Source organism: Phalacrocorax aristotelis, chromosome 5 (genome assembly GCF_949628215.1).
Source record: "Phalacrocorax aristotelis chromosome 5, bGulAri2.1, whole genome shotgun sequence".
NCBI classification, from domain to species: domain Eukaryota; kingdom Metazoa; phylum Chordata; class Aves; order Suliformes; family Phalacrocoracidae; genus Phalacrocorax; species Phalacrocorax aristotelis.
This window is the reverse complement of record NC_134280.1, coordinates 11,630,125-11,654,043: the sequence shown is the minus strand read 5'-3', so window position 1 is coordinate 11,654,043 and position 23,919 is coordinate 11,630,125. Positions and strand designations below refer to the sequence as shown.

Below are 23,919 nucleotides of genomic sequence, written 5' to 3'. Positions count from 1 at the left end.
GTAGAAAGGATATTTTCATTTTTCAAGTTGTTGGACAGAATGACCAATGACATTTGAAAAGAGGTCCAAAAGATGCATTTTTCCATGCTTAGATTCATCTTTGATTCATGGCAGCAGAATGCAATAATCCGAGTTGTCCAGACTCAGAGAGATAATATCCCTAAATCTTGTATTAAGTGCCATGAGATACTCAGTAGAAATGAGAACTCAGAGTTCCAGTTATTCGTTCCACCAGAAAAACAAACACAGTTGCAGATAACATTATAAAGCCTCCAATTCTTTCCCATTTTTTCCCATCCACAGAGCCTATCTTCACCAAAAATTTTATATCAGACAGCTCTAATGTAAAAACTCTGGGTAAAAATAAGATGAGAATCACCTTCAGAGTATTTATATAATCTGCCCATACCCCAGTTCAAGGCATAATCAAAACAACTCTCTAAATTAGAAGCTGACACATTCCAACTCAAAGAAATGTTTGAAAACACCCTTCAGGGACACCTCACCCATGTTTCCTTAGCAAAATTTCCACGCCTCTAATCCTCACCGACTAAGGGTCAGAAGAAACTCTAGCAAAACAAATTCCCCTTTACAATGGGACATTGTAAGTCCTTGAGATTGAGAGTCCTCTAATAGAAAGGAGGGGGTCAAAACCTGAGTTCCAACTAATAACTGTGCTGCATGAAAAATACTAAAGGTACGAGACAAGACCTTGATCTTACAAAGACTTTCATGGCTGCTTAATTTTCCACACATGGCTGATCCCCTGAAGCCAAGTCACACAATAGCCCCACTTGCTTGTCCCAAGCCAACCGCCATTGCCCAGGTTTGCAGGGCTGGGAGCTACGATAAGCTGCTGAATGCTTTTTGGGAGTTGTAAAACACATTAGGAACAGAAGGGGCACATCTGTCCTTACTAACAATCCTGAGCCCACTGCTCTGTTGCTGCACTTTTAAGAAACCCTCAGCTATCACTGCACCTGTTCCCGGGGCACCCCAACACGACAGGCATTAGATGCTGCACTTGTATAAACAGTAAAAGGCTCTTATTAAAAGTGGTGGTTGGGAGGAACATTAAGCCCCTGAGCTAGTCTGAGCCTAGGTTAATTTATTTTAGAAGATTACAGATAATTATTTCCATCTTTTTCTCCCCTGGTTTTTCACAGTTGTTGTCTTACCTAAATTGCACTTTCCTTTTTCCAGCTCATATCCAAGAGGACACCGACAGATATAAGAGCCATGGGTGTTGTTACAGGTGGCCAGCGCAGGACAAGGGTTGGAAAGACATTTATCCACATCTACAAAAGCAGAAAAAAAATCAGGATATAGTTACAGAATCACAAAAATCATCAATTGTTGAGCTAAAAAAGGTCAACTTGGCTCCTCTCCTGTGACCCCCTGAGAATTATCAGATGCTTCATTGCATCATTTGCACTTACTATTTATCCTGTTCTTAATTATTCTGTTGGAGCTGAAAGAATAAATACAAACCACTTTCTCTTGAATATTCATTGAAAAGCCCTTAGGATCCAGTATTGATCCATATTAACATGATCAGCCAGCTTGTCTACAGCACTGCTTATCTGCAGATCTCAGGGTGCTTTACAAAGACAAACAACCCTACAGTTATGGAGGGAGAGACTGAAGAAGGGACCTCGACAGCCAGAGCTAGTCACAGGAGCATGGGCTCCTTCACCAAAGTCCTGTCCTTTTCATCCATGCCCTGTTTCCATGATCTGAAGCTAGTGCCTGAACACTGATGCAGTCTGTAGATTACCTAGTAATGGTGGAGGCAGCCCTGGCTACCATCACCTCCTTTACCAGGGCAGCAGGGATAGCTGACTGTGCCACCACTCATGATGCACTTCCCACTAGGTGAGCTAGGTGTTTGCTTGCGGAGCAGACACCGACTGTGAAACACAGAGTAGCAGGGTATTAATGACTGTAGTCTCAGATGCTTCGTAGATTAGCCAACTCAAACTGCAAATTCTAGACATGATATCCAATACTTTCCACTGAAAAAAACCATGGTCAGAAATGCTCCTCTTGCTGTGCATGAGACTCACATGAGCACAAACACACGTCACGCATGCGTGCAAGCACAGACCGTGGGCAGACTGTGGACTTGTCAGTGCAAAGTGCTACAAGATGAGCAAGACAGCTTACACATGTCTTGGACCTATTTTGCAGCTGCTTCTGAGCCCTACAGCAGAGGCAGGAAGGATGGGCTTTGTGGTTAAAGCACAAAGCGCAAGAGTCAAACCTGTGTGTGTATTTCTGACAGTGCCATGGTACCCCACGGCATCACACAGGCCCTGCAGACCAGACAATCCCAAGCCAACCAACACAATGGGGGGCACCATTTGATGCAATCTCCGTGTCTCAGCTAGCCTGGCACAGCTACCTCAGCATCAGCAAGAAGGAGAGTTGGTGTTCCTGATCTAAGCAGCCAGAAACAAGTGGGCGTATTTTAAAATGTTGTCTTTCATTTTGCCATCCTTCAGCTTGTGCTTTGTACTGTGGGGTCCAGGGCAGCTTCTTCTCTTGCAGCAGTGAGTGCCCACGTACAAAGCACCATGTCCAAGTCAGCAGAAGCATCTTTTGCATTCTGGTAAATGGCAAAATTCAGTATTTAAGGGAAAGAGTAACCTGGCAAAAGTGTGAATCAGTTGGTAAAAAGGATATGTTACCTTAATTTTTCAATAACAAAAAAAAACCACTCCCCTACAGTGAATCTTTTTGCATGAAGCCGTAGCTATAATTAAAACAAATCAGCCTGAGAAATAACCTTTAAATAGTTAATTATTGGATGGAATATGTACTATTGCCAGTATTTCACTGAGATTAATGCAGTTAGCACACAAAATATCCTACAGTGGCATGAGGGCCAGGCTCCTGAACCGTAAACACACAATTGATTTCCATTCATATAAAACTTCGGTCAAGGTATTTACCTGAGAAGATAAGAAGCCTGGCAGTGGTGATAAACGATTGTAACAACACACTCAGCAAGACTACAGTATGTAGCCTACCAGGAGAAGAAACAGGCCCTTGAGTAGGAGATTATTTAGTGAGGTGGGGAGAAAACAACCATAGGTCATAACAACAGAAGAAGTTCCAACACAAATACCAAGTGCTGGCCAACTACCTTATCTCATAAATAAGATAGATATTGAGCAATGCCAATCAATATTGTCCAGCAATTGACAAATATGAAGTGCATCCTACGCCTACCTGGAAGGCCAGTCAGCTTTATTTTCTTCGAATTCTCAAATTGCAGCTTAACTTTTCTATCAGAAATGTTCCCCAAAATGCTCACCTTTTTCCGGCAGTTCAGCTTGATCACTAAACGCTTAACTTAAAAATACCAACAGGGAGACTGAGTTATCCTTGAACGCTACTGACAACAGACATCATGCATACATACATAACCCTTCAAAGACCCTTAGAGTGGGACCCAGGTGTTCCTAGCCCCACCACTGATGAGTGCCATTCGACACGTTACCTGTTGCTGGAGACAATGCCCTCAGCCCAGTTGTGCTACTCAGTGAAGGAACAGTGGTTGGTTTGGTAGCAGCCAAAGTAGTTGCAATGCTCACAGTGGTCTTGCTGGTCGGAGGGGCTTCAGAAGGACTCGTAACAGGGATGTTTTCTTCAGTGACTTTACCAGGCCTTGCAGTGGTGGGATCCACAGCTTCTGTGCTTTCACCAGTGGTATACACGTGCTTAGTGGCAGCAGGTGTTTGAGCTCTGTGGGCCTTTGTGGTGCCAGCATCACCTGGGGTTGGCTGGCGACCGGCCAGTGTTGTCGGCACAGGAGGTTTCACTGTGGTCAGTGCCACTGCAGGCACAACGATGCTGTGGTTTGTTGCACTTGGCGAGGAACTAAGGGTTGCATCCACCGGCCCAGCCTGCGGGGCATCGCTGGCTGTGGTGAGCAGAGACATTGCCTTCCCAAAGCTGCCTCCCGGGGCAGTGGTGGCTCTCAGTGAGGTGGTCTCTGTTACTGTCACAGGAGTGGACATGGACACAATGCGTCCACCAACCTGCTCCATGGGCACCGTGGGGAGAGGAGGAGACCTCGTGGAGGTGATGGTGCTGCTGTTTTGGGGCTGGTCCATGACACTGTGCTTGTTGGTCCCTCTGGGCGAGCCCCCGTCCACGGCAGCTGTGGAGGGCACTTGCCTAACCACAGTTGTAGCTACAGAAGTGCTTGTTTGACCACTGTCATTGGACTGCGAGATGGATGATGGTGATGAAAACAGAGGCAATAAAGATGCTAATGAATAAGATGGAGAAAGCAACGAGGAAGTGGGCAAAGAGGATGACAAAGCCTGCAGAGGGGGTGAAGATGCCATTACAGAGGACGAGAGTGACTCAGATGACTCTGATGAGGTAAACAAATAAGTAGTTGGTGGCGTTGATGACAGTGAATGATGCAGTGATGATGCTGAGGAAGAGGCTGGAAATGCTGGTGAAGATAGAGATGACCTACCAGTGGTCAACAACTCAGAGTCAGCGTTGAAGTGAGTTGTATTTTGTATGCTGCCTGCAGAAGCAGAAGTTGACAGTTTGGAAGGGTGTACTGGCAACGGCTCTGTAGATGGTTCAACAAAACTGCCATCGCTGGATACGTTGCTCCTCCTGTCCTGTGCCACAGAAGACTTCAATGGATCAGAAGGGTTGGAAATTTCAGAAAAAAAGGTGGAACTTTCTGAGGAGTCAGCAGAGGTGCTGCTATTTGAGATAGACAGGAGGGTCCTTTCTCCTCCTCTGGTATATGTGGTTGAAATGTATGTGCCGTCCGTATGAGAAACCGAGGTCCGTTTCTCAGCATCAATACTACTGACTGGCTGATGGCTACTTGAAAAGCCTGGAGTAAAAGGACAAAATATATTAGACAGCAGTATGGAAGTATTTTAGCAAGTGATTTTAATATGACACCAAATACATGAAATGTTCTTGTCTGTGAACTGGCCCATGCTCTTCTAACGATTTAAAGCACCACGCAAGCATGGCTATTGAATTAGGAGTCTCCTGCACTTCTTAATTCATTCTAGAATGGTGAACTCAGACAGGCACAAGGCTCCCATGAAATGTGTAGGTTTCTAAAACATTACTTTTCCAGTATTGCTTTTCTAATGGGATTGAGCTCTGTAATATTTTGTGGCAAGCTAAGCAGGAAAACCCATCTGTTCTCTTTATCGCTTATAATTTATAAAACTCATATCACCTCCCTCTTATCCTCCATTCCCAACTAAAGAATATCCATCATCTTCAGTTGGTTTGTTTTTAGGCACAGTGAACTTCATGCCTCTGCAGGACGAAATTATTACATTATGTTAATTTGCAGCTTATCATGAACTAATTGACTTGACTGAAAACTGCAGTCAGGAAATCCTAAATGAGCAGTGCATCAGTCTGCAAAAAAATCTGATTATTTAGCATAAAAGGTGCAGTCAATCTTATAATACGAATTTCAGTATTTACAGCTAAGTTCAGCAATCTCTAAAAATGAGAAATAGGGTACATGAAACACTTGTGAAAGCATCACCCAAAAGAAACCAGTTAAGCAGCAAAAAAATAATGCGACCATCAAAACAGGAGAGTTTCCATGCTCAGGTTCATGGCTTCACTTCTGGAACCATTCCCCAGCCAGGTGGGGTCTGGCTTTGAGTCCTTTGATTAAAAAGGTGGCATTGCATGTACTAATGAACAAGAACTTCATATACAACATAGATAAATGTAGGACAATATGAACTTCCCCCGCCCCGCAAAATGTGTGCCAGCAGACACTAGCTTACTTGTGAGATCATTTTGGAAAGAAGAAGTGGGTATCTTGAAAGAACGCGCGAAGACCGTCTCTGTCGCAAATCCTGTGAAGCCCCCACTGCTGGTGGAGGCATTGGCCATCCTGCTCTGCTCCACCGATGCCGGCTGAGCTGGCCCTGGAGAGCTGGTGGTTTCAACATAGGAAGCGGAGCTCTCTGTGCCACTGGTCAGTGCACCTTCTGTCACCGACTGCAGCATCCTCTCTCCACTGCCAGCAGACGTGGATGTGTATGCAGGATCAGTGATGGGGCTGAACATCCTTTCCTTGGCACTCAAGCTGCTTAGGGAGTGATGGCTGCTGCCCATGGCTGGAATAGGATTGAAAAGCAGGCATCTGATTTTATCATCTCAGAGCAGAGAGCACTTTTGAGTTCTACAATAATTCTGTTAGGAAATGCAGGTTAATAAAATTGCACAGATAAACACAAATTAAATACAGATTAAGTAGATCTCTCCTAAGAAGAGAGACCTCTCCTAAGCCTACTCCAAGAAAACAGGACTGTCCAAATACAGAGGAACAATCAGTGCCATTAGAGTCATAATGGCATATTTATGTTATTTATAATTATCACCCCAACCCAGGCAGGTAGTAGGTATGTCTACAGCAAGAAGCTACACGTCTCATTCCTGAGACTTTTTTGTTAAGCTTCAACAATTGTTGATACACAACACCAAGGAGCAGAATCACCACCGCTTATAAACGCTCCCCATGACACCTGCATGTCATGCAACAGCTCTGACACATGTTGGTGGTCATATCAACCCCACGGAAGAGGGGAAGGGAGAGGCAGTAGGTTTTTTCCTAATTCAAATGCCATCTGGAATTCAGGAAAACTCACTGGAAGGTTCACCAGTGGCTGAGAAGTAGGTGGAGACCATGGATGAAAGGGTGACCTTGGTCTCTGGATACCCTGCTTGGCTGGATGAGACGTGTCCCACTCCAGGCCATGCCGTGGAGGATGGGAGGGGTGTGGTGTGGGGCTCCCTAGCCATGTTTGGGTGAGACGTAGGGCTTTCTGCCACTGTGCTCCACATGTCGCTGTTAGCTGCAGCCTGAGATGTCCTCTCCTTGTGTCTGGAGAGTGTGGTTGAGATGTACGTGGTCTCAGTAGGAGCACCAGAAACTCTTCTTCCTCTCTCTGGAATTATAGAGATATACATAGATATATTAAAAATATATATATTTTGTATATTAGTAATATCTTTGAGGCCTCAACAGGGACTAAAATCTGAATATTTCAAACCCCACAGCAGAGGTGGCACTTGGTGACCAACATTACTTATCTGTTAAGTGGGGCTTCCAGGTGATCTTTACTTTTCCCCTTTACACCAGAAATATAAAATAGGTTGGGGTGCATGGTGTTTCTAAAGGAGAACAGTTGCAGGGAAGTAGGACCTAGTCCTGAACATCCTGCAGAAAATCCCCTTGGGCAGACCAGTGGGTTTCAAACCAGCTCTGGTGGGACCCTGGCAGCAGCGCTGGGGCTGAAACACACAACAACTGGGATATAAGGAATGGCAAATTGTCTACCAATCCCTTGCCACATCTTGTGCCAGGCTCACCAGGTTTGAGGGTTGAGGTCAAGGCTCCACGGCAGCCTTCACATGTGGTCCAGAATAGCTGCCTGGCTATCTAGTTCCCAACATGAAAGTGCTGCCTCAAGTGCCATGAGGCAAATAACTCACAACCGTGCAGTGCTCAGATGCCCTTCACTATAAACCAGACTTACTGAAAAGGTAAATTTAGTTTAAAGCTAGAAAAGGGAGGGTGGGAGCTCAGGAGAGGGGTGAGGAGGTGAGGAGGAGGGATGTCCTCCACAGCAAACAAGACCCACCTGAAGCACTTGGTGAAGGCGAAGGCACTGAAATGCTGGGGGAAAATCCAGGCAGTGGCTTTGTTGGAAGCTCACTGAGTCCCGCACCACTTTGTGAAACATCACTGTGCCTCCCAGGCTCTGTTGCTGATGAGGATGGCAGAAGAACCATGTCCAAGGAGCTGGTGTGTGGTGGAGCAGGGGCGGAGGTCCCTGCTGCACCGGATGCTGTGCAAGTGTCTGACACAGGCACTGTGCTCCTCTTGCCACCACTGGTGTCTCTCACTGAGCTGGGTGTACTGGTGAGAGGAGCATCAGATGGGTGTCCTCCCATAGCTGAGGTCCCTTCTGCTGAGAAAGGGCAAGGCAAAATGGATTTATACACCCTAAGCTATAAACAGGTGGGCATGCTCTCTTCCATCACCATGCTTAGGCTGACAGCACAGATCCAAACCTGGAGAAAATGCTAACTGTGAAGATGCGGCCCTTTCCTGTGAAAGGAGGTGCTGCTCACAGGGAGACACCCTGAAGAGGGCACTAGGAACAAGTTGTGGGAGCACTGTTGTGTTTGCTCCCCTTCAGCACTGCTCCTGGTGCTGCACTCCACTGGCCACAGGCACTGCGCGCCTGGACCACCACAGCACCCATGGTGAGCAAGGTGGGGCTACAGTGGCACCTAACTCCCTGATACTCGAAACAAAGCTCAACAGGCCTGTACGGGGTCAGTAAATGCTGCATTTGCATCCCCAGGCAGGAGGTCAGGAATGACTGGTGTTGCCTCCTGCTTGTATAAACACAGCCAACGGGGCAGTCTTGAAACTGTACTATCTCAGAAAACACACCAAATCTCGGGGTCAGACTGATCTTGCAATAAGGCTGGGCTTTTTGGGTGACCAAATGCAAAAAAACAGTTAATGCAATTTTTCTCTGGAAGTTGAAATTTTCCACCATAATGCCCAACGCCAGCACCTTCTAGCACACCCTCACTCCTCCGTACAGAGCGGATGTTTGAGGTCTACAGGAAGAAGCCCCACAGGGACAGTCAGAGCTCACCTGGGGACGGGCTTTCCGAAGCAGACAGTGAACCTGTGAGCAACGGGTCTGTGGATGACACGGTGGCACCTCTGCCACCACCACGCTGGGCTCCCAAAGAGGACAGGGTATGGTCTGAAGAGCTGATGGTTTCAATACCAGTGGTGGAAATCTCTGTTGTTTGGGCCAGCCTGGTGCTGGCTGGCAAGGACCTTAACATCCTCCCTCCACCCTTGGTGGCTGTCATGGAAAGGGAGGTACTGGTGGTGGGGAAATCAGTTCTTCTCTCTGTTGACAGGACGCTGAATGACACATGGCTGCTTCCAGTAGCTGAGATGTGATAAAGAAATAATTTACGTTTTTACACATGTGAAACTATAAACAAACAGATGAACTTTCTTCCAGTAACAGAGGCAGCAAGTACATGCACAAGTAGAAAATATGAGAAGGTGTCAATCCAGAGAAAACAGGAAATTGCCAAAGACATGAATTCTTCCTACTGAAATTCGTCTTCTGAAAACATGGTTTGATGCTGAGAAAAATGTTATTATATAAAAATTGTTGAACTACTAATGTTGTGCACTTGATTTCACCATTATGTGCCTGACTGCACTCTATGCTGCTAGAACAAACACATACCGTAACAACACAGAAAAGCCTGGAAATCAGTTCAGACAAGGCACAACACTGAGCAGTGTGAAGGTCTTGCAGAGAAGTCTGAAGAAATGGGGTGAGTGGGATCAGACTCCTTCAGCACCGCAGCAGGGTCCAGGACCAAACAGCAGCATGAAGGACCTCAGAGGCCACATTCAAAGTTGCCTTAAATTTGTTGAACTGGTTCAATTTCTGGGAAGCAGCATGGTCCAAGGGGTAAGACAGAGGGCAGGAACTGAAGTCTGGTCCCTGGGACTGCTGGGACATGATCTAATCCTCCCTTACTTAGTTCTCTTGCCTATAAAATGGAGCTAGCAACTGGACATAGTAAAAAAAGAATTGTGATTTGAAAGTTAATTATTTTTCTTGGCATAACGAAACTATCCAAACATGTGCCCTTTCTCTAAAAAACCCAAACCACATTTTTTGGTCAAGTAAGAAATGAAATATTTCAGATACAAAAAATCGCACTGCACCCTTCCAAACAATATATTCTGCGTAGCTGTCACGTCTTTTGACAGCAGAAAAGAGTCAGGCAAGTGTAAGATACAATAACCATCCTCCTTTTACTTACAAGAAAGATGGTATTTCACTTCTAACTTGAGCTCACCTGGTGAAGGACCTTCTGAAGGAGAGTGTGAGTGTGTTAGGGAAGGATCTGCTGTCTGCTTCATGAAATCCGTGGTTTCTCTGGACCCATGAACTCCGTAGGTCTCTCTCACAGAAGACACGGACAAGGATTGGATTGTGCCCGAGGTCCTGTACATGCCACTACTGGATGTGGAGAGTTCTGCTGCCCATCGGCTGCTGTCTGTGGCAGACCTTGGGGGCCCCCCACTGCTGCTGGTGGCTGTGGCTGAAATGAAAGTGCTGGTGGGAGAGGAAGCAAGGGCGTTTTTGTCTGTCCTTGAGCTGTTAACTGGTCGTTGGCTGCTTCTGACACCTAAGATACAACAAAACCAGGTTTGATTTATGCATATATACATTTGAGGGATTTTTTTGTACAGCCTACAGCCTATATTTGCACACTGTTTGTTGAGATATTGAATAGATCAAGTTCTCAACCTGAAAAGGTGCTGCTGTGGGAAGAGGTGAATCCCCTATGTTGAGGCACATGTGGCTTACAAAAAGCCACGAAAACCACAACTTAAAACCATGTTTTTTACCTGCAGGCTGTCCGCAACACCCAATTTATGCATTAAGGTGCCTTTGAGCCTGTTTAAATCAGGAGTATATACCTTTAAATTCAAAGCAACTCTAGGGGATCAGCTTGAAAAAAAAAGCCTGGTTTAGCTTTTCTAGTGACAGCCCAGAGAGCCAAACTGCCATCTCAGTGCCGGGCTGAGGGTACGGCTGTGGGGCTGAGCCCCCCCCAGTGCTGGGCACCGAAGGCCACACAGGGCCGAACACAGCCTCACCCATGAGGTGCTCAGAAACACCCCGACACCCCAGCCTGCTGTTTGACCCAGCCTGATTTACCCCATGTTGAGCAGGCATGCTGCCCCAGGGCTCTCCCAAACCACAGTGCTGGGGATGCCAATATTTCACCAGCTCACCAGAAGCAGGTGCTGCACTATGACTCGTAAAGTGATGGGGTTAATTGTGAATTAATGGTGACTGCTGGGGCAGAGCTCACTTGGGACCGCTCCAAGGGCACGGGGCAAGTCAGCACTGTTGCGGCTGCCAGGGACTCCCAAAACGCCGCCTCTCCCACAGACCAGCCTGCATGGCAGACGCAGCGCTGGGCGATGCCTGCAAATCCCCAGCAAATGTGTCTCCAGCAGGGAAAAAGTGCATGCACGTGTTTCTAAATGATGGCTGCTTTTCCCAGCACAGGAGTTTATTAGCAATGAGGATACTGATGTTTTTCACTTTTCCACTCCCACCCTTCCCCCCAGCCCTGCTGCCAGCCCGAGGCAGACAGTAATAAAAATACCCACACGTCCAATAGTGACTGATGGCCGTATCTAAAGAAAAACAGCGCAGAGATGTGAAATCCCATCCAACACCAAAGCAGCCAACTTTCAGACTAACAAATTTACCTCTGAAAGTACTTTGGGCGGCAGAGAGGGAGCTTGTGAGCAAAGGCTCCCCAGGAGGCATTGGAAGGTCGGTGGCTTCCCATGAGCCATTAGGATGGTGTGTCCTGGCCTCTGAGGAGGAGAAGGTCCCCCCCAAAGAGCTGGTGGAGTCGGTGCTGGAGGCAGAACCTCTTGTCACCCCAACTGTGTGGCTGTTTGGGGGGGGCCCTGGTGCCCCCACTGTCACACTGGGCACGTCAGCACCACGGGTATCCAAGTGCAGCATTGCCTCTTCTGTAGCGGGGATGCTCTTGGGTTCATAATTGCTGCTAAAGGCTAAAAAAAGGAGAACAGAAATATAAAACTGCATACACATAAATGAAAACAGCTGGGTAGGTTTCATCCCACTATCAGTAGGTACATTCATGATGTATTTATGAATATTCAATACAGAAATATTTAATACTAGGAAATCATTAAGACAGGAGAAAAATGGTCTCTATATAGGAACTCCTGAAGTTATTGCTTGCAAAACTCAACTGAAAGTTTTCAAGGAAAATCTATCCTCTTCTTCCAACAAGAATAATATTTATCCATACTTTCATTTCTGTGAGATGTTTTTAAACATACAGAATGTGCCAAATACAATATTATTCCTTCTTTCTTTAAAATAAAAAGGATGTATTTTGTTTATAAAGAGTCTTTAAATAATGTTCTGAGTTATACAGCTAGCTATCAAAACTCACTCATGGAAGCACTTTCCGCAGCAGACAGCGAGCCCGTGAGCAGCGAGTCTGTGGCACCTCTGCCACCATCACCCTGAGCTCCCAAAGACATCCCAGGAGACCAGGTCCGCTCTGAAGAGCTGATGATTTTGGTATCAGTGGTGGAAATCTCTGCTGCATCAGCCAGCCTGGTGCTGGCCGGCAGAGACCTTAACGTCCTCCCTCCACCCTTGGTGGCTGTTGTGGAAATGGAGGTACTGGTGGTGGAGAAATCCGAAACTCTCCTCTCCGTCGCCGAGGCGTTGGATGGCTGGTAGCTGCTTCCAACAGCTACGACACAATAAAAAAACCCTGAATTTATACACATGAAATTATAAACAGATGGATCCATTTTCTTCCCAGATGCTTACAGTGCACATATGGATATTAAGCATAGGAAGTCTTCAATCCGGACAAAGTGCTCTTTTGGAAAGGCATGAATGCCCTCACCACAGCAAGACCTTGCACAAAACTCGGGGCTTGCCACCAGGACAGCACGGCTTCACAAAAGCCGGGGCGGCTTGGACAGCAGCAACCCCACAGGACAAGGACTGCAGGGACTTGCCTTTAAATCCCACCTTTGCTCTATAACTGGTGGAAATCAGCCCAGGCTCTCTTAGTATTTTTCTGGAGCTTGAGTATGGTATCAAACAGCAAAGCGGGGAAACCTGAGCATGGCCACATTCCCATACAAGCCTGTAGCTCACTATACATCACAGGCCTTAACAGAACACAGAGAAAAAATGCTTAAGGAAGGGCAAAATCCAGCAAGAAAATAGGGTAAAACAACAACTCATAGACTAACTGAGCTCACCTGCAGCAGTGCTTTCCGAAGCTGGGCGAGAAGGGGCGAGCTGGCGCTTTATGGAGGGCCCGGAGAAACGTCCCCACACTGGGGCCACCGAGGAGGGTGCCGAGGCCAGCAGCTGAGCCACGGAGCCAGGCGCTGCCCTTCGGATACTGGACCGTGGGTTTTCTGCAGCCGCACTGCTGCTCCCAGCAGCTGTGGCAGACGGAAGGGATGTGTTAATGTGAGAGTCTTGGGGATGCATTTGCTCCTGGCAAGCCCCAGGCACAGGATAAGAACTCAGCAATGCCAAGGTTTTCAATAAGTTCCTGTGGAGTGGGGCAAAGTCTCTGTTTTTGAGAACTCTAGAAATATCTGCTTGCAAAGCAAACAAGGGGAAGATGTGGAGCCCAGGGATCTCGGGTTTGTTGTCCTGTACATGTTGTTGGAGTACAGGCATCTCACCCCGTCTAGCCGACAGCAAACCCACCCGGCGTGGCTGTGAGCGTGGGTTACCGACCTCACACCCCACAGCAGCACCAGTCAGGTGGGACATACAGCTCAGGTGGGGCTGGGACCTCACCTTGGCTCTGCAGCTAGCACTGAACCAGCCAAGATATTTCACAGCTGCAGTTGCCCATCCTGCAGAAAACACAGTGATAAGGTCCAAAGACCTTTTTATTTAAGTGGGGGGTTTTGACCAAATTATTTTTCCCATTGCTTTTTCCTGCTTTCAGCAGGGAATTTCAGCTAGCCACCCAAATAGAAATAAACGAAGCGCAAGCAAAACACAGCATCTTCTCTGTTTCAAGAAAGAAAAAGCTATATAAAAGCTTTTTAAGGCTCTAAAACAAACCCATGGGTCAGCAAAGCTCACTTCCAAAAGTGCTGTCAGTGGCAGGCAATGCCGTGAGGAAAGGGCTTGTGGAGTCCCCTGTGATGTCCCTGAGGTGTAGTGTCATGCGGTTCACACCAGTCTGGGTACTGGAAGCTTGGGGGGAAGACTGGGGCTGTCCTGGAGAGCCAGGGAGAGGGGTGCTGGGGAGGGGCTGCGGTGTCCCCATACTGCTCCCCGAGGGGCTGGGTGAAGAGGCCACTGTGTCTGCCGGTTGACATGGGCCGGTGGTGCCTGCAAGGCAATGGGGAAAGCAAATGAGAGCACAGAAACAGGCTGAGCTGCCCACCCAGCATCCTCCGCTGTCACCCTCCACCTCCCCCCGGAGCCCGCAGCCCCCTTGCCTCTACTCTGCCTACAGCAACTTTGTGTTTGGGAGCTGCACGGAGCAATTCCTAATTTTCAAGGCCAGGAGAAGCCACATGGATCCTTCTCTCCACCCTTGTGCATGAAGCAAGCTAGAAAACTGCCCTGAGCACATGGTGAGGATGGAGGGTCAGATCCAGTGCACAAAGTTCTAGCAATGCAGAGAAGCCAGGCTTAACTGATGCCCAGTTTCTCCAGGGAAGAGCGTCCACCTTGTTCCCAGGCTGAACTGGGACATCTCACCTGGGGGACTAGTCTTCATGGAGGGAGGCAGCAGGACCGTCCTTGCCATGTTGTCGAACCCTGTCACATCGCGGACCCCACGGTGCCCGCTCAGCGTCGTCTCAGCCAAATCGGTGCTGATGGCTGCCAAAACCCACAGCGTCCTCTCAGTAGCTGCAGGGGTGCTGGGAGAAGCCAGAGCCCTCTTGCTTCTCTCCCAGCTGCCCACAGCATGGTGATGGCTTCCAGTGGCTGGACAGCAACACAGAGAGAGTCACGTTTCCCCTGGACAAGTTAGCATGATTTGGCTGGGGTGGCAGCAGCATCACCTGCAGTGGTACCCAGCCCTACCATATACAATAGACAGGGTCACAGCAGCATCCCCCATGTTTCTTCTAGTTAACATAGAGCACACTACAAGAGGGAATACTGGGAACAAACTTTCGGTAACTGCTGTTACCAAAAAAAAATAATCAGTATTTCAAAATTTGTCTTCATTTGCGCATGGCAAGAGAAACAGATTTACTTTTTATTTTTTTCGGAAACATTAAAAACGCACAAGACAGTAAATAGCTTATGCTAGAAACAGCCAGCAGCTGGCAGCCTAGACATGCCAGCTCCACACTGTAGTCCCTAAGCAGAAAAAAAAATATGGAATTAAAAAATTAAAGATAACCTCTATGCTCATATCTCATTGAGACACTTATTTCATCTGGGGATATTAAGAGAAAACCTGAAATGGGGACGGGGCAGTCAGCACAGCCTTGTCCTTCTCCTGTGGGAAACAGGCCTTGATTTAGTGCATGCTTGACAAAGAACATTTGTTTACTCGTGACTACAGTCCCACCAGAAGTGGTGAAGACTATGAACAAGCCCAAAGGTAAAGTGTTCACTTGCGCGATCTCCACGTGAGGACCTCAGCTATAAATCATGATACAGCTGGTTGAATATTCTTAACTTAGGCACCCTTAATCTCAGCTGAGTTCGCAATGGGGTTCAACTCCTCCCAGGAGGAGGCATGGGGATGCAGGGAGGTCTCCACTCTGCTTTGAGGTCCATAGATAGCAAGACTCTCTGGGGTGCTGCTGGGTGGCGAATAACGACAGCGGCAGCTCCCAAAAATCACCTTCACTGTAACATTTTTTAAAAAAATCAGCTTTCCTAGGATTGGAATTCTTCCAAAAATCTGAATTTCTAGCAACAGGGTGAGAATCCTTCCTAACCCACCATCTATGCTTGGTCCATGGACTGGGTAAGGCAAACAGGGACTCTCTCATTGATAAAACTCACCAGGAGGATGGCTGTGGGCGGGCAGGTGGGTTGCTGTCCCAGCAGATGGGCTGTCTGGGGACGCTGCCCCTGGTGGGGTGAAATCCCCACCACCGGCGAGACTGACATGCCCCCTGACTTCACTCGCCGCTGGCAATGCACTGTGCTTGGCAGGCAGTGATGCCTGCTCCCTGCTGCCAGCCAGCATCGTCACCATCTCCATGCTGTCCACAAGAGCACCAGAAGTCCTCGTCTCTGTGTCCAAACTTCTTGCCCGATGACTGCTTTCGATGACTGAAGGGAAAAACAAGAAAAAATTAAAATCCCATCAGTGCTGGATGTGCAGGCTCGGCTCACTGCAGTAATATCGAGGCCAAGCTCTGATCTCATTTACACCAGAGAAAATTTTGCATAATCAAGACACAGACCAGAAATTTATTTTTGGATTCACACCAATGGAAATTAGATTGGTCTGTGGGGCCAAATGCTGAAACCCACCTTTGTGTGCATGCAGTTCAGCACCCCCATGCTTTTTTGTGTGTTAGGAGAAATAAATCTCCAAAGGAGGAAAAAACCCAAAGCCTTAAACAAATAACCAATGGAAATATGTGCAGTGTGGAGTCCATGGGAGAAGTGTGTAGGTCACCAGAATTGATGGCCAGCTGGAGCACAGCACAGCCCATGTGCCCCATCCTGAAGGTGTGATGGGAGCAGGGAGGGCCCCGCAGATCTTCCCCTCTGTCTGCCTGATCAGTGCTTTCTGGGTGCCTCACTTCCAATCCTACTGCCTCCACAGAGCCAGCATGAAGCTGCCTGAGAACTGCAGGGCAAACAGGAGGGTTGGCATAAGCCATCCAGCCACCACAAGGCACCAGGACAAGCAGAGATCAACACATGGTGTGGATTACACAGACTATCCAGGTGCTAAAGCACCCCAAGGTGATGGACATTTTGGCATATCTGATGTTAATGTCTACCAGAACTCAGAAATAAGATGGAGAAGATGACTGTGCATCTGCAGGTCCATTTTCCGTGAGCAAACAGGACCAGAGCCCCTGCTGCATCCTAAAAGTGTTTGGGTCTGCTCTCTTGCTTCTGCTGGAAGGCTGCTCCAAACTCCTACCTCTCCCATCACCCAGAATTGTTTTCTCATTTAATTAGAGAATGAATGAACACATTTATGGAATAAATGCTGGTTCTCAAGCCATCATTACCCTTTAGCTTAGCTAGCTCTTCCCCTCCCTCCACTTGCTCCTTGTGATGCCGATGTGTAACAGCAGCAATCTCACCCCCTCTTTGCACAAGTTTCTTATTTTCTGCATTTCTACCATCTGCTGTATCTCATGGACCCAGAACAACTTCTCCTAGGGACGTCAACAGGCATTACATGGCTTTACAGGATCTCCAAAAGCACACAGTTGTGTGCATCTCTACAATATAAACATGTTCCCAAATCAGGCCCTGAGCAAGGACTGAAGACATTACTCAGTGGCCAACTTCTTGGCTCAATCATTAATGCTCAGCACTGGCAGCACTTGGTGCGGCAGCTGTAACTTCAGCCTTGGGTCTGCCATCAGCCTGATACTGCCTGATACAGAGCATCTACTGACAGCTGCCATGAGCAGTTCCAGTGAGAACTGGCAGGGGAATCAGGGTTTCCAGCCTGCGGTACCAGCCAGGGCTGTGCACAGCAGTCACATGAAAACCATCAGCAATCGTCCCTGCCCTACATTACAGCCCCAAGGCTTGGCTGGCACTGCAGCCTCAGATGTTCTTCAAAGTCCACAGCAAGTCAAAGCGAGTCCAAAGCATTGCTATGTCATCTGAAACAGTGAGATCCCAGTTTTGCCCATCTTTCTTATAACCAAAATGCAATCTCTGGGCTGGAATAGCCCATAGCATGCTCCACTCGTTGGGTGGGCAGAGTGGGAGCCTGGCTAGAGAAACTGCAGTTTAGCATGGCAGGGTCTGAAACCTCTCAAGAAACTGAGAAAAGTCATATAAGGCAGAGGAACTTTCCCCACTTTGCAGCTCAAAAATTCCCCAGGCTACAGGATGTAACCTGCCTTGCACACACACAGCATCTCAAACCAGGGCTGTGGATGATACACGGACAGTGGCTAAAGGCACTGCTCAGTCTCTGCCCAAAAGCTCTGATATTCAAGGTTAAGCCTTGCACATCTGTCCTTGGCCTCCAAGCACTTTCTGTAAGAAAGCTGTGCCTCAGAGAAACCCTCATGGGACACCTACTCCTCCTTGCCTTGCATGTCTCCTTTGGGGTTGCTGTACCTGCCATGCCAGAGGTGGCAATATTGGGAGTGGTCTCCTCTCTCCTCCTGCAACAGCTTCAGTGGGAACTCACAAAGCAAAGAGAGGTATGTAGGTAGGACAGTCTGCATGTCATCCCAGGAGTCTGAGCACCACAAGGCCCAAGGAGACAAGAGCTGCAGTGGAGTGGAGCCCCTCAGGTGCCTTCAATGACAGCCCTAGCCATGGCTGCAATGTCCACCTTGCTGAGCATGCTGAGCAGCCACTGCTATTTGGAGCCTGCCCTGTCCCATAAGCCAAATCCTGTCCCATGTAACAAGCGGCTTGTTGTTGCCCCCTGGAAGAAGCGGTGCAAAGTCACAGGGGTGCTCGCTACGCTCATTTGCAAGCCAATAGCCAGCCTGTAATTGTAGCCCACAAGTCATTTATAGCAGCCCTGCAGCTGAAAAGTTTGGGTGGGCTGGAGGGCAACACACTGAATTTCCCTCCATTCCCCTCTCGCTAAAAGCTTTCAGCTGTGCAGCCCATGCTTACTGTGCCCCGGCAGCCGACTTTGCTGCACAGAAAAAAGGCAAAGCAGCAGTTACTTAAAGAAACCCTTAGGGAATGAGAATAGACAGAGGGAAATTTGCTTTCTCAGGTTGCCAAGTCATTTGTCAACAAGCGCTCCAGCCAGGCACGCTAAAATATATAGTGGGGCACTGCAGCAGGCATTTAATTGCCACTTCTTAAAAATAACCCTGGAAATGCCAGCAAGGAGTACCTTCAGCCATGACCCTTGGTTGAATGGCACTGGTTTGAAAGTAAAATGCTGCTGCTGCTGGTTGCTCGTCTGGTTGTTGTTCGCCCTGCAAATCCACCCCAGATTTTTCTCTGTCCTCTTTTGGCTCTGCAGAGCTGCTGGGAATAATATGAAGCAAAACCCTTCCCCTTATCATGGGTGCCAGCAAACCTGGCTTTGAGTGCAGCCAGGGAGTGGACAGGCTGAATAAGAAGGTATTACGTACACAGGATTTTTAGAATCATCTGGCATTTTTAACTTTGCCCCGCAAGGTATGCCAGGCCCCAGTGCAGGGAGAAAAACCTTGTTCCAGCACAGGCTCAGCTCCCCATTTTAGTGGGTGCAGAGCATGAGCCGTATGGAAACACAAAAAAAACAAAAATCAGGCTGCTTAACAAAATAGACATGACGTCTCAGCTCATCACAGAGCCATCAAGCCTGCCAGAAGTGCAAGACAACGGCAATCTTCTCTATCACTTGCCTGCAGAAATTAGCCTTCAAAGATGACCCTCTGCTGGAGCGGATGGACCAGATGCAAACTTCTTCCACATAAATAAACACAGGACCATCTGGCCTCCCCTGATGCATTAAAGGCTTAAAGCAGAGCAGCCCTTTAGCTCAGGTACCAATTTGTCACTAACAATTTCATCACACCCTAAGCTGCCAACTGCTTTCCGTATTTTAACTCCACGCAACTGCAGCCACCAAGAGAATTATTTGACTTCCATCACAAAATCCTCCTGCCACCCACTGGACCAGTGTTTTTATTCCCAGTTAAAACTAGCAGTGATGCTCACCAGACAGGTTGAGGCTCAGAGCTACTTTTTCTTCACAAGCATAACAAGTCCACAGCTTGCTGGGAGCTGAGTTATAATGTGGCCAGGACAAACAGATCAAGTTCCAGCTGATTTTTCGAGGCTTTGGGTTTGCCCCTGGCAGTCTGTCTGGATGTTTACCTTGTGAGACTTCTGAAAAATTCCTTTGGACCAGTGATTTTCTGTCTCCATCCCTGGGTGCAGCACAGGCATTGCCCTGGCCAGTAGGTGGCTGCTGCCAGGGCAACACCATGGTGGTGCTCAAGGCTGAACCATGGGACAGCACAACACTGAGAAGCACAATACTGTAAATTTTCAACAGTGGTTGCAATCTCTCAGGAAAATTTTAGAGCAGGGAGTGAGGAGGGACGTATCCTGCTAACATCAAGGGAGCAGGATCACTGCAGACAGCATTTGGCAGAAGCATCGCAGCCAGTCAAGGTGCACCATGAGCTATCCCAGGGCCGCTGCTTTCCTGCAGAAGGAATTCTTCTCCTCAAAGGGCAGAAAAATACTCCCTTGACCAGGGAATGCAAATTTAATCTGTGTTTGCACATGAGGAAAGCCAAGAATGGTTGCTTGGCTGCCCAGAGCAGCTCTTCACCCCAGAGCTGTCCCTCCTTGGGAGGTTAGTGATTCCTCAGGGACCGTTCCCGGTTTGGCTGCCCATGTGGCATCTATTTTGCCAGGGCTATGGCCACCCCGGGAGCATCTCATGCTGAGCTGAGCGCGCGTGAAGCTAAAGCAGGCTCCTCCCGAGGACAGGCAGCTATAATTATAAAGCCCACATCTGTTAACGTTGCATAATCTTAACATCATCCGAGGCTCATGGAGGGAAAAAAAACCCCCTCATCTCAACTTAGAAAACTCCTTGCAGCCTGTATGAAAAGGTTAGGAAGAAAAGCAGGCTGTGACGGAGGAGAAGTGGGGAGCAAAGCCGGGGCTGCCATCCCCACAGTGGGTGGCGCGGGTGGCTGCCGGTCCCTGCCGGGGCCGGGGCCGGGCTCTGCACTGTGTTTTGAACGGCTGCTGCGGATGTCAGGATCATGGGTGGAGGCCAGTTAGAAGCCAAGTGAGTTTGTGCGAACAAAAGCTACAGCCCTAAATCTGGACTGTCCAGGGCTCTCTGGGATTTTCAATTTCCTTCCTTGTTCTTGCCCTGAAAGAAGCAGTTCGAGGTGGGGGGGAACGGGGTGGGGGGGCTGAAATGGAGCTTAAAAAAAAAATTTCATGCTTGAGATGGGTCATTCGAGCATAAACACGTTTATAACATTGCTTGGGGAAGGTCCCGCATGTGCACTAAGCACCGGAAGAATGCAAGAGGTTTTTAAGCACATGCAGTCAAACCTTTTTTGCTAATTCTTTTGATATTAATAAAAGGAATTATTCAGGCTGGATGCTGAAAGGTGGTGAGCAAGGGTGGACGGGGAAGAGAAGAGGTGCAGGAAAGCCCTGCCAGCGCCTCCCACCCTGCTGCAAGGCTTGGTTTGGATGGTGTGCCCTATAGACACATCCCCTGGCAGCAACTTGCTCTGGTCCTCATGCTGCTCATCCTCTCCCACTGGGTACCACACAGTGCAAGGCAGTAATTTCCAGGATGTCAAATCATTTTAACCATAATACAAAGGATTTATGCAGCCACCAAAGGTGGCTGGAGCTTTAATATGTCAGCTTGAGAGAGATGATGGGTGCTTAATGCCAGCAGCAGACCCTGCAAGCTCTGAGTGCCAAGGAGTGGTTAACACCTGCCCAGCTACTATGCATGATGGATGCCCACGGGGCTGGGGACGTTGGCATTTTCCTCAGCCTTTCCTATGCCAGGCCACAGCGCTTTGCTTGCAGTGCTGCTATATGAGACAAAAACACTGCACTTCCACACCACCTCCCCTCCAGGACCTGTAAAACCACAGAGGATGCTAAAGGCCATTTTTGCTTCCTACCATTTTTTTCATGATCCCAGAGCCTGATGCTTGGAGATGCCATAAGAAAAAAAAAAAAGGATCCAATTATTGTTCTTAGGAGTAGTATCCTTAAGCAGATAAACAGATACTCCAAAATAAAGAGCACGCAGAAACCTGCGGTCATTTCCAAAAGCGTGGGATACATGCATAAAGCCCGCCTGCAGCCAGGGATAAAACCTGCACAGTGCAGAGACAGGATGTTGTCCAGTTTATCCAGGGGCTTCCAGCCTCTTAATTTTGGTGTCCTAGATATCTTCCTGAGGAGGTGCAGGCTCCCAGATCACCAGCTCAAGCCTATGAAATCCTGTGCTTCTTATTCATCTTTCTTGCACATTTTGGGTTGAATCTACAGATCCCTGGGACCACACGGACCCACGCTGCCTGAAAACCACTGTCCCAGGACTCAGAGAAGTGTCTTAAACCTCTTTTCATGGGCTTTTGTTTTTATATAGCTTTTGGCAACTGAATTAAAAAAAAAAGTCCTGTTTTATTATCGAGTCTTTGGAAAACACGTTCAAATACAAGTCCACCTCCAACAGGGTTAAGCCATCTCATGACAACCATACTCCCAAAAACCCCCATAACCATGATGAGACTCTAGTAAAGTCCCAATCCAGCGAGCCAGCCAGCCAGCCAGCGAAGAAAGGTCAAGCCTCTAGCCCCAGAGGCCCTGGGACCCGTGTCCCTCATGCTTTTCCTGAGCAAAAAGCCCAAAATATCTGTGTTAGCTTGCTTGCTGGCTTATTTATTTTCTACCTCAAAAGTATCCCCTCTGACATTGTCTCCCAGTGTTAATGCCAGAAAAGTCCCTGCAGCTCCAGGGGGTGTGAAGGCAGCTCTGCCCCAGCACCAGCTGATGAGGCCCAGGAGCGCTTACCAAAGGGATTTCTTTCTCACTGTTCTCAGTAAAAATTAATAAAAATAAGCCAAAAGAAATCTCCCAAATGGCATGGCTCTTTGAGCACTCACACCTCCTCTCCATCCCACCTCCCACCACCAGAAGCTGAAATGTCTCCAACCACCCTGCCTGCACCGCAGCTCCCAAATGCTAAAACCTAGCAACACCTAATTCACTTCTAAAATCCTCCTGGCTTTTCTGTAACACCCTGCAGAAATGTTACAGGAAACATCACCCACGCAGCGCTTCTCCTTTCTCTTTCCAGGGTTTTTAAAGTCCCCTGGAAGCTTTGCTCGGCAGAAAGGCAGCAATACCCTCACTGGCACTCGCTAGGGCAGAGCGAAAGCTGTGCAGGGACCCAGCCTGGTGTCATTTTAACTTGTGCTCCCATCCGAGGGCAGTGCTGCTGGAGTCTGTCAGACGGCTCGGGGAGGAAGTCTCCTGGCAGGGCTCCACCAAAGTGGAGTTGCTAGGTCACTGGAACAATAAAAAGGCAAGAAAAAACATCCTGGCTGCAAAAAAGAAAGGGGGGAAAAAAGGAAAAAAGCCATGGCAGTGTGTATAGCACTCGTTAAGTGGAAAGAAAAGGGGCTGGAGAGAGCAGGACGATACCACTGTTGGCTTTTATAAGCAGAGAAGTTTCATTTCTAACATGGACCTTTCTCCAGAGCTCTCACATGAATAATTCCAGAAACGTGGAATTTGTCTGCAAGGTTTGCAGTTGGTAAAAATCTCATGTGGGGCTTGCTAGAACAATATTTCCAGGGGAGCTAGCCCGCTGCTGCTATGGAGAGATTGATTACCCTTGGCATGTTAACTAGGGCATCACACTCCATCGTATAGCTTTCTTGCACCCACATGACCTCAGCAGCTGCCCACATTAATTTAAACTGGGTAATATAAGAAAATTGCTTCCAAGCAGGGGTATATTTTGATGATAAGGGGATGAGCAGCCTCACAAGGTGCAGAGCGCTCGGGCTTCTCCATAAGGAAAGGTACTAGCAGCTTAGAAGCTGCAGGATGAAATTCTGCTTTCTGAAAAGTTTAATTTCAAGGCCAGAGGGAGCATTAGCTCATTCTGTCTGACCTCATGTATAACCACAGTCACTCTGTGTGGCTTATTTACTCCCAATAGCTCAGTGACTTGTATTTAACTTAAATGAATCTTGCAGGTTTAAAAACCCAAGTATTGATATCCATTATTATTTGGGATTGTGCTTAAAACCACCAGAACTACAGGCCAAAACACAGTTTTTCTGCACAAACATTAATGTGCATCAAGAAGTGATGCCCAGTGGTATGAAACGTATGTGCCACAGGAGCCATGTGCCCCAGGAGCTGAGGACTCCGGCCCTTTACAGACCCAGGAGAAAAAAGGCGGTATTTTCATGTTAGACTCCGGAAACAAAACCACAGGTCCCTCCTCCAAAGTGGTCTGAGCCCAGGAGCTGCCTCCCACAGCCAGGAAGGGACAATAAATACTGGGAAGATGGAGGAGGGAGTAGAAAAAGGGGTGCTGCCATGCTGAGAGGCCATGCTG

The 23,919-nt window shown here is 48.0% G+C and overlaps 1 protein-coding gene across 5 annotated transcripts in view; it reads right to left on the bottom strand.

Annotated features, from left to right (window-relative positions):
* HEG1 (heart development protein with EGF like domains 1) overlaps positions 1-23,919 on the bottom strand; it is a 60,181-nt gene that overhangs the window by 21,674 nt on the left and 14,588 nt on the right. For 3 of the 5 annotated variants that reach the window (XM_075092995.1, XM_075092996.1, XM_075092992.1), the window contains exons 2-14: positions 15,678-15,950; positions 14,409-14,639; positions 13,782-14,033; positions 12,932-13,120; positions 12,100-12,408; positions 11,375-11,689; positions 9,943-10,275; positions 8,700-9,008; positions 7,668-7,997; positions 6,672-6,971; positions 5,805-6,140; positions 3,506-4,873; positions 1,179-1,298 (exon numbers count right to left, since the gene is read on the bottom strand). In XM_075092995.1, coding sequence (XP_074949096.1) covers positions 1,179-1,298; positions 3,506-4,873; positions 5,805-6,140; positions 6,672-6,971; positions 7,668-7,997; positions 8,700-9,008; positions 9,943-10,275; positions 11,375-11,689; positions 12,100-12,408; positions 12,932-13,120; positions 13,782-14,033; positions 14,409-14,639; positions 15,678-15,950 — 4,665 coding nt within the window. The remainder of the gene's footprint in view (positions 1-1,178; positions 1,299-3,505; positions 4,874-5,804; positions 6,141-6,671; positions 6,972-7,667; positions 7,998-8,699; positions 9,009-9,942; positions 10,276-11,374; positions 11,690-12,099; positions 12,409-12,931; positions 13,121-13,781; positions 14,034-14,408; positions 14,640-15,677; positions 15,951-23,919) is intronic. The other 2 variants (XM_075092993.1, XM_075092994.1) reach the window with 2 other exon arrangements.